General features: G+C 40.5%; 1 protein-coding gene across 1 annotated transcript; it reads left to right on the plus strand.

Moving 5' to 3' along the window:
* The first annotated feature begins 878 nt into the window (after positions 1–878).
* Positions 879–3,314, plus strand: fam181b (family with sequence similarity 181 member B). Its single transcript, XM_088427689.1, has one exon. It carries the CDS (start codon positions 960–962, stop codon positions 1,830–1,832), a length of 873 nt encoding a protein of 290 aa, XP_088283815.1. The 5' UTR covers positions 879–959; the 3' UTR covers positions 1,833–3,314.
* The last annotated feature ends 7,431 nt before the right edge of the window (positions 3,315–10,745 follow it).

The raw sequence follows: 10,745 nt of genomic DNA on the forward strand, positions 1-10,745 counted from the left end.
GTCTCCCTTTTTTATTGGGAGATTTCCCCCTGGTGGCCAGCAAAAAATAAACTGCAGATAAGCCGCACTGCACTATAAACCGCAGGGTTTAAAGCGAGGGAAAAAAGTCGCGGTTTATAGTCCGAAATTAATTGAAATGAGGCGTTGGAGGTTTAAGTGTTCACATAAATTTTGACGTCAATATTATACTGTGCACTGAAATTGAATACCGTCCTCACTTATCGGTTATCGGCTATTAATATATTAGTATTTTATCAGTCCAGTCATAAACATGCTGGATACTGTGCAACTTGGAGTATTCATGGCAATAAGAACTCCAGCGTGTCGCGAGCAAAAGGGAACAAAAACTGCTTGGAACGCATTCAACGTTACGCTGGTGCAGCGTTCACTGACCGCTCACGATGTGGCTAATCTGAAAGACACTTAACCCGCAACAAATATATCATTTACAGATATGAACGCAAGAAAATATGAAGGCTTTCGGAAAGAAAGTAAACATAAACAGCAAGATCAGAATTCGTACGTCGTCTTTTCTCTCAAAAATATTCGAGACAAAAAATGGATGTTTCTTTTTCCAAGAAATATCAGACCTGAAACTTGGAGTGTTTTCCTACACAGTCTTCCTCAGAACTTTTAGTGGGCGTGAGCGCGCCCCAATTCAAATGACAGGGGAGTGTTTTCCAGCGAGGTTATTGTCCTTTGCTCAGCATGGAATCTCAAACAAAATCCCTCTGGGGATGCAGGTGGCCCCGGCACAAGCAAAGAGTTAAGTCCCGCGCTCTTTTGAAGGGGTAACCCCCCCCTCCCCCCTCCCCCCTTCTGACATCACCGGGTCCGGCCCCCCGAAAGATCCCTTCGCTACCCTCTCCATCTCCTCAGTGCGCTCCGGAATGTCGAGCGGCATCAGGGCGGCGGGGATTATGATCTGAGGAACCGGTCCGGATCGCGGCGGGCGAGGAATGGCCGCCATCATGAACCCGCAGTTCATGAATTTCTGCTTCCCGGGCTCGGCGATGGACGGGGGTCTCCTGGGCGAACCGGAGAAGGAAGCGGACTGCAAGGAGACCACCAGGGAGCTGCTGAGCTTCATGGATTCGGCCTCCAGCAACATCAAGCTGGCCTTGGACAAACCCGTCAAGTCCAAGAGGAAAGTCAACCACCGCAAGTACCTGCAGAAGCAGATCAAGAGATGCACCGGGATCATCAACGTGACCGACGCGGCGGGGAAAGGGCCCGCTTCCTCGCCCGCGGCGGGTAAAACCGTCCCCAAGCGCGACGGCGTCCAGGCCAGCCTGCAGAACCGCAGCCTGGCCGCCCTGTTTAGCCCGGCCAAGGAAATCCGCGGCGAGAAATCCAGGAAGCCGCCCCTGCGCCACCGCAACCTGCCGCCGTCCTTCTTCACCGAGCCGGCCAACTGCTCCAAGGTCGGCCCCGTGGCGGGAATGTCGCTACGAGACCTAGAAAGGGCCAACCCGGAGGCGGCCGACTTCCTGGACCTTTTGGGACCAGACTACGTCAGCGTGGCACCCGAGCAGGAGCTCTACCAAAACGCGCCGGGCCCCGACGCCGTCAATTACGACGCCCACCACTTCGTCGGAGGTCTCCTCTGCCCGGAGTCTTGGACTAGCTGTTCGCCGCCGCTCGGCAGGAAGCAACAGACTAGCGCCCAGCCGCCGCTCTACTGCCACCCGGAGGCCGCCGCCCCCGCGGGCGTGGAGGACAACGCGCTGTGCTCCTTAGCCTTCTCTAACTTTTTCACTGACTGCTCCGTACCTCAGGGCAACTACGACTTAAACGCCGACTACAACAGGACTCATTATTCACCTCTATGAGAAAAGACGGTGTTATTCTAGAACCACTTTTCGACACTTCTGTTCAAATCGGTCGCAACGCAGCCCGGTCGATCGCTAACCTACGCTAACGCAGAATTACTAGTGCAGCCAGTCAAACGACTTTTGATCCTACGTATAAAACAGCCTCGCAGATGGACCGGGAATATCGAAAAATAGCGATTGGGTGGGGGGGGATGAAGCCTCATGAAACACTTGTAATGCTCCTCTAGATGGCACTGTCTGAAGATGCAATGTAAATTCTCTGTTTTCATTGCACCTGCCGTTAAGTTTTAAACCTATCAGCACTACCTAGAAAAGTAAAAAAAATATATCACAAGTGTTTCACGAGGCTTTGTTTTCCCATCACTATCAAAAATTATATGGGGCTCTGTTCAAGACTATTGCTCCATTCCTAAGGCCGCAAGGTAGCCCATTTTTGTGTGTCGGAACACGGCATAGTTTTACGCAGTAGTATGGTCACAATAACAGTAAATATTTGTATGAGAAACACTTCTAACTAAAGGAAAACAGTAAGTAACGCTCTGACCTCAATGTCGTACTTGGGGACCGACGTAGTATTGATCCTTTGTCCTCAAAACATTAACACAAACGTTTCTAAATGCAAACTTTACTCGTATGCGAAATGCATATTTGAGTTTGATTTTTTTCCAATCACTTTTTTTCTCCCATCAATTTGAATTAATGAGCTATTAATACGAGGAGCTTAATGAGTCATTATCCCCAGACCTCAAACCAATAGAGAACCTTCAGAGCAAACGCTTCTGAAAATCAGTTAATGGGCGCCATCTTGACTATGTATTCTTAAGCTGCTGCGCTAACTAGTTCACTATGTGCCGTGGGGAACTACGGTAAAAAAACAGCTTCAAAATAATTTTGATGCTCCGCTAGCTTAATTGTGATCCCAGCAGTAGCACTGATGCTAACATTCGCGTGTATACGCGATCAGACGATGTTCAAATCAATTCAGTTCATGTCAAGATGCTACATTCTGTTAGCAGTTAGCATTCACGTTCACGGGCATAATTTTCTTTAGCATCTGAGCTTCGACTGCTAATAAATTCGTTCATTTTGTAGTTACCCAAATCGTGAAGCCGTTCAAAGAGTTCAAGCGTCAACAAAGCTCCCAGCTTCTAACGGTTTACCTGAATGTGTCTTTAATTGGTTGCATATGTGACAATATTCTGGAAACACTTGCTTTGTTTGCCCTTGACAATTCTTAATCAGTTAAATGGAAGATATTTTATTAATAGGCCCTGTTAATCAAAATCAACATATAGTAAATGTTTGCCATTTTGACGAAACTCTCGTGTGGAACTCTTTGAATTCTGCTTTAATTGTCAACGATCAACAAGAAAAAAAAATGACGTATCGATAGTTACTTTCAAGCTGTTTTTGATGCTGTACCGAGATAAAATAAAGCTGGTCTTTATTGCTGTGAAAATTGCCTGCTTTTTTTGTTTTTTTTAACCTCTCAGCTGATACAAATGACACGTTTGATTTAAATGAAATGCCACAACTGCGCAGTTCATTTAAAGTCACTCCAGTTCGAATTCAAAATAAGACTGAATTGAATTTTTTTCCATTGTGATATTTTGACAAGCTTATTTTTATATATAAAATACTTTCTGTTTTTTTGGGTTTATCTTCCATCGTTGAAAATGACCCAAAATTAGGTCAAATGCTTTTTTTTTTTTAGTGATGTTAATCTTCTTTAACTGAGTTCCGTGAGATGATTATTGGTAGATGGTTTTATTAAAACTGAATGCACTTGCGTCTATAAAAAAAAATCTTGATTCCATGTTTGATCCTAAATAAGTAAATGAGATTGAAATAAAAAACACGCCATTCATTCCCTAATTTCTGACTCCCTCTATCGCCCACTTTTAGAACTGCAACAAGAGCCTAAACGAAGACAACAAATTATTTTGTGGCTTGAAAACAATTGAAAAGAGCATTGAACATAATGGAAATTAAATTAACTATGAAAAATAACAATGCGTGTTCGTTGTGTTGGTATTATTCATGCACTTTTATTCCTTCAATCAATACGGCCGCTAATATTCCTTAAAAGGGATATTATAATATTAATAACAACTCTAAAATAATAATGAAAACATACATTTCTAGGGTCCAGAAGAACACATTTCGAGAGTACCCTTGAGGGACTTAAAATAATCAGATATAGCCACTGTGGGTATATTTATATACATTTATATGCTTTTAAATCACGGTTAAAAACTTTGCTTTTCACCCCATAATTTTAAGGGCTTGTCATTTTTTCCCCCCATTTAGTGTCATTAAAACCCTGATTTTATTCCCCCTGAAATGTTTTCAAAGTCGTAAATTGTTTCAATGTTCTTAATGTATGTTCTTTTAGTAGGTATCTTCATTTTCCCTGCTTTTAACTCGTGTTGTGTTGTGTGTTTGATTCTGTGAAACGCTTTCATTTTCCCTGTGTATAAGATGCCCATACATAGAGTATTTACTTCTATATTTATTTTTCGAAATATAAAATATATAAAAATGCTAAGTGTGGGCCCTTAAACCATAAAAAGTGAAACGGCCACTAGATGGCAGTAAAGCTCCGTATAAGACATTAAATAGCGCCTTGTGTGCCTGATTCCTTATCGAAGGAGTGTCACACATTCATTCTTATGTATAACCCGCTGTATATGGATATATTTTATTTATTTTTGAAATCTCCCACCAGCTACATCATGTCAAACAATTTTCAGCTCTAAACAATGTAATATCCACACAGGAGGCATATGGATTTTGTGACACGGGCTGACATTGGGATTAGTCCCCATTCTGTCCCTGTTTGATTTACGCCACAATGTTTGTCGAAGCGATTAACCAAAAACATCGAGGTAAACCGAGGCCTGAATCCAAGCTAAGTCGGTTGTATTTCGAGAGCGTTCAATCAAAATAGAAAAAAAAAAAAGATCTCAAGACAATGGCTCAAGAACACGGCTTGCTTTGTGAAAATTAAAGATAAAGAATGGAGCATGACAAAACTGTCCGTTGTTGCGGCGGGCAAAAAATGAAAGTATTTTATGGAAGACCATCATTGCGAAAATGAAATTCATGTCACTATTACATTCTCAGACATTCAACAGATGGCTTCTCGTCGATTTCAGGTTTGTTCGGTCGCGGGCTGTGTCAGTTGCCCAGGCCATCATTAAATATTCCTTTAGAGGTCCGCTTTTGAAACATTTATTTTTTTAAAATCTCATCAGGGTGTTATCACAGCAAGGGGAAAGTGGCTGACAGCTCCACTCCATTTCTTTCCATTACATTTCATGTCTGGCTGCCTTTCATTTGCGCGTGTTTTGGTCCTCGGGGGCGTTGCGGAGACGCTCGCCACGCCGACGACTTGACTCGCGTCAGGATCCGTGGCGCTCAAAAAGTGAGCCGCCATTTAAAGGCGCAGTTTGTTTGTTAGCCAGCGGGCTAACTCCCTCCTCAATCGGACTTCCAAAGTTTTGTCCTTTTACGCCTTTGATGAGATAATTGTGAGGTTTCTCTCATTTTACGCCTGTAGACGGTGACAAGTTTCTCGCTGTACGAATGTGATGAGGCGCATTCTTGCGTGCGTGTTGAAGAGTTACGTCGCTACATTTGTTTTATCATTTTACATCTGTAACGGGACAGTTACATGTCTTTTCGACGCTTAGGAAGTCTTTTTGCCCGTTCCTTGGTTCGTCCAAGCATCAGTTAGCCTGTTATCGGTTAGCTAATTTGTTCATTCTATCACTTAACTAGTCGGCTAGTCCGCTAATTTTTTTAGTCAGCTTTGTGATTTCGCTTGTTTTAGTAATTCACTCATTTGTCACTAGTTGGCGAGCTCGCTGCCAAGCTAGTTTGATTGCTTGCGTTCTCGGAAAAGGAAACCTTTAGAGGGCCAGTTTATTTAGCATTTTCACTTGTCTTTCAAGGCCGACTTTGAAACACCAGTCAAAGAATTTTCTGTTTGCTGACATAGTTTGAGCGCCGCTAAACGGAATGCTGCAAAAATTGCAGGCGAATCATTGTCATAAATCCTTTTAAAATGCATATCAAAAATTGTAATCAGAATGGTTTTGAATGGTCCAAAATTTGGACAATGATTGCTTGTGTACGCAAAATCTCGCACGTCCAGCTGCAATCATATAGAAATTGTCAGAATCGTTCCAAATTTTACATGTTTTAATAATCTTCTGGAAATTTCAGGTCCCTAGTGTTTTTTCCCAATGATTCTTTTATGATAACATAAAAGATTCATAGGAACTTCCATAATTTTTCCTACCTTTAGTCAAGCCCTAGATGGCCTCTAGCGCATCTTTCGAAATGTTGAATTTGTAAATTGCGGCCTGCAATTGAGTAAAATTGTGTTAGCATTAGCTTAAAATCAGTTAGCTCCCTGAGAACAAAATGAAAGAATGCATCCATCCCATCGCTCTGTCCATCTTGAAAGCTGTTCACTGAAGTCTGGGCCACGCATGGGTGGAGTCGGGATACAAGGCGTGTTTCGAAAAGTTCCTCTCCACGTAGTTGGTCACGCTCCGTCGGAGCAAAGAAGTTTCAAAGAAAAAAAGAATCCTGGGACCCCGGAGACAAATGGAGGCTTTTGGCAGGACGTTAATTCATCCCTGGAATATTTTAGATGCTCCAAATCTTTCCTTTGAAATTGTCAGCAACCTGCTCACACATCAGGACTGCATTAGCATTTTCTCTCAACCCTCCAATTCGTCCCCGGATAAAAAGATGAATCTGTAGTCGGCAGCTTATTAATTTTTTTTTTTTTGCCGTTTAACTGCTAATATTTCCACCGCAGGAATGAGGATGCTTGGTTTGCTGGAGGCATCGCGGTTCAAATTTGCTTTTCATTTACGTTCTGTTTACGATGACAATTACACGCCTCCCGAAAGAAATTACAGTTGTACACATGACATCCAGTACAAGTATCCTCCAATAATATTTAGTTTGGGTTCGTTATGGCCGAGTGCCGAGACATTTTCTCTGTCTCAAAAAAAAAAAAGTAATTTAAGTTGAATGTGCTTCAAGATTGTAATCTGTATTTTTTTCAATTTGAACAAGGATGACAACATAAATAGCTAAAATCGAGGGGGGAAATAAAGGAGAAAAAGTCAGATATGACATGACTGTTTACACTTAACAAAGGAACCAAAAACAAACCAAAAAGATGAAACCAAAAAGATTTAAACAACACGCTGTTAGTGCTCTTATTTTGAAAGTATTTCAATGAAATCATATACTATAACTTCATTATACATTAAGAGGACCTAATTTGAAATAAGCAAGGTCTTTAATGTACTAATCCATTTTTGAAATAATTGTTTTGATTAGCTATTAATCGTAATTTAAGTCGGTCTGAAGTCTTTTATGAACCTGACATGTTATTTATTTATTGGTATTTGGACAAAGAAACTGAATTTTTGAGACGGATGCGCTCACCACTAAGACTATGAATAACGATCCTCATAAATATCCCTGAATAATACAACATACAAAAATAAATTCGAACATTCAAGCTATTTCGAAAATGCTTTTATTACGCTTCCCTGTCGTCCGAAATTATTGTAGGGGGGATCTTTCATCAGTGAAATCCTGGCTCCCAATGATGTAAAAGAGAACACTTTGTAGTACAACCTGAGCGTCCCTAGAGAAGCATAATAAGCTTCAAGCTACGAGGACACAGGAAAAAAAAAAACAAAAAAAAAACGTCATGACTTGCCCGCGATTCGCTCCCTCATAATTGCAGGAAATTTACCTCCGGGAGTCAAGGACACCAGCCGACCACACAGATATCCGACTTATCACTGGGAAGGATCTAGGGGACGTCTATTTTGGTCGTCCCGTCCCACAGCGAGGTTCGGCCTCTGTCGCTTGGCCCTGAAGTAGACGTTTGATGGAATGCGTTTCGCCGAAACGCTCGCGTTTGAATCTAGCCAGAACAAACCGTCATTATAGGGCTGCAGCGAATTTTTTGTCCTCATATTCTACAGATATTTCTCAATATCTCATGACACATTTCCTTCTTTTACATGTCCAAATTTTCCATCATTTTTTTTTCACTGTGCTTAGCCGCACAGTACTTCCTCCACCTCTAAATCCATCTTCATAAATTTTGTCCTAAGAGACAAAGTGAAACAGCACATTTGAGTCAGCGCGGGTTGTTAAAAAGTGATCAGTAGGAACGGCAACTGTCGGGTAATCAGCATTAAAGTATACCGTTATTTACGTCTATCACGCTAAACTATAGGGAGCACTCCAGCGCTGCTAGCTAACGGCTAATTTATGAAAGATGTAGCCACAACCGAGCCTGGGCCACCGGTAAAAAAAAAAAAAAGAAAATCAGGCGCTGCTAGCTAGCAGTTAATTTATGTTAGACACACTTATGACAGCGCCCTAGCCACCAATAAACTTTGAGCGCTGCTAACTAGCGGAAATTTAATGCTAGACACCGCTATAACAGTACCCGAGACACAGCAAATACTCCAGTGCTGCTAGCTAGCGGCTAAATTGTGCTAAACGTTCAACCCAAGTCCGACTTACAGATTTGTAGGTCTCAATATCATTTTCCGTATCGAATACGTAAAAATCTTGAAAGATACTTCAAAATACATCTTTGCGATGGCGTGAGTTAATATAAGATTGCTTAAAGAAAGAAAGTGTCTTCAAAACCTCGCGAGCGCATCTGGCGTGATGAATATTTCCATGTATTGATATGCGCGGCGGCACCACTATTGACGCGGCAATAAGGCTTCATCTCAAATCGGCAGAAAGCTTCATCAAATCAAATCTCACACCAACAGCGTCTGATCTCCAACATGACTACGCATTAATGCCTTCTATTGACGCCAAACGACAACGGGACAATCTGCATACAGATTATGGAAAACGCTGGCCAGGTCACGCCCCGTTTATTCGTAAGAGGCGGAGAAATTGTCCGGTAAGGACAATAAAGGTCAAGTTGCCTTTAAGAAGGAAACCGAAGCGTACCTTTCGTCCAAAAATACAAAGCTAGTTGTGAAGAAAGTTACTAAGTTACACAACCCCTCGCAAATATTAGTCTCAGCTAATCGGTTAGTTGTTATGAACCATAATAACATTGGAAATAGAACTGGGCAAAATGGCCATACAGTATATAAAATCTATATATTATTTTTTAAAGTTGTTCTGTAAACAGTAATAGAAATCCTGGGTAAATATATGGAGAGGTTTTTCTCAAAAATATATTTGATGGTTATGTGTTTGAGATCCACAAAAATATTGACTATTTTCAGGTTTTTCAGGTCGACAAAAATATTTTTGTGATTTTTCACATTTGTCTGATTTCACAAAAACATTCACAATTTTCACATTTCTCAGGTCTATAAATATACTGACCATTTTTCACCGGTTCGTCAGATCCACAAAAATATGAACTATTTTCACGTTTTTCAGGTCGGCAAAAATATTTTTGTCATTTTTCACGTTTCCGCGCAGGACTGTAAGCCACAGGGCTCAAATCACGAGAAAAAAAAAAAGAGTGGCTTATAGTCCAAAAAATATGATAAATCATTTTTTTTTGTATTCTATCATCTACCTAAACTCCATCTCTCAAGTATATGACCCATAATGCATTGCTGCATGAGCACGTTGAAAAGCATGCGCTCAGGCGTTTCAGTGATTGCGCTGCGATCTCATGTTTAATGCAGTTTGTTTGTTTGTTTGTTTGTTTGTTTGCTTGCTCGCTGCGGGGACGGCGGCGGGGGGGCCGCGAGCGAAATGCATCATTGAACCCCACCCTGGTACCAATGTGATTGCTGCTGGTAGAACAGCTGTAAGCCATTTGTCTTCGTTTGGTCAATGAAGCGATTTTAATGGCGGCCGTTGGGAGGATTTCACCTGTTACGTCGCACATCTGTCTCGCGCGCTTTCACCTTGCGGCAAAAAAGCCTTTTTGATTTCTTTCAAATATTCTCCTGATTGGGATCATAAGTAGTCTTCATATATGTTATCTTTATTATCAAAACATTAGACACACACAGAGTCAAATTAAGTTTGAAAATACATCAAAACGTACAAAAACAAAGTGTATTTGTCGCGAATTTGTTCGTCATTCGAGATGATTATGATTTTAATCGGTTTTCACACAGGTAATAAACCCAACAAATATTTATTTAAAAGTTTAAATGATTCCTACGCATCATGTCCAGGCAACAATAATAATGTGTACAGATAAAGTAGATTTAACAAACTTAACATAGCTTGCGCAAAAAAATAGCTATTCATTACTTGTGCATAATTTCTTTAAATGCTAAAGTAGCTCAAAAGTCTCGTAAAATTCTTGGAAATCATAAAGTATTCTGCCACTTGCGCGTCCTCGATTTCACAATTTAGCTCATTTTCAAATGGATTTTGTTCTTCAAACGACAAATTCTATTTATTGTTCAGCCCTATTTGAAGCTTTTTTTTCAATAGTAGGAACTGATGATAAAATGAAAAGAAATAGAAATATTAGAACATGACACTACCATATTACACAGTTGAACATTACGGAAAAAAATAACTATCAGAAACACAAAATAATAGCCCAAAATATCTAAAAGCAGACAAAATAGGGAAAAAAATGAATCTAAATGATTCAAATTAAAAATGAAGAAATACACCAAAAAAATCCAGAAAAAAATCACATAAAATTACAAACAAAAAAATACTACGAACATTTCAATATAATAATCAATAATAAACTAATAAAAACTAAATATAGACTAAAATCCTGACCTGGGTAAGAGTGGAAAAACATTGAACAAAACTGAGTGACACCTACAGGAAAAAATAAATATCAGAAACACCAAATAATTCCCAAAATATCTAAAAGTAGCCAAAATAGGGAAAAATAAA

This window comes from Hippichthys cyanospilos, chromosome 11 (assembly GCF_059441005.1).
Source record: "Hippichthys cyanospilos isolate Australia breed blue-spotted pipefish chromosome 11, RoL_Hcya_1.0, whole genome shotgun sequence".
Classification (NCBI taxonomy): domain Eukaryota; kingdom Metazoa; phylum Chordata; class Actinopteri; order Syngnathiformes; family Syngnathidae; genus Hippichthys; species Hippichthys cyanospilos.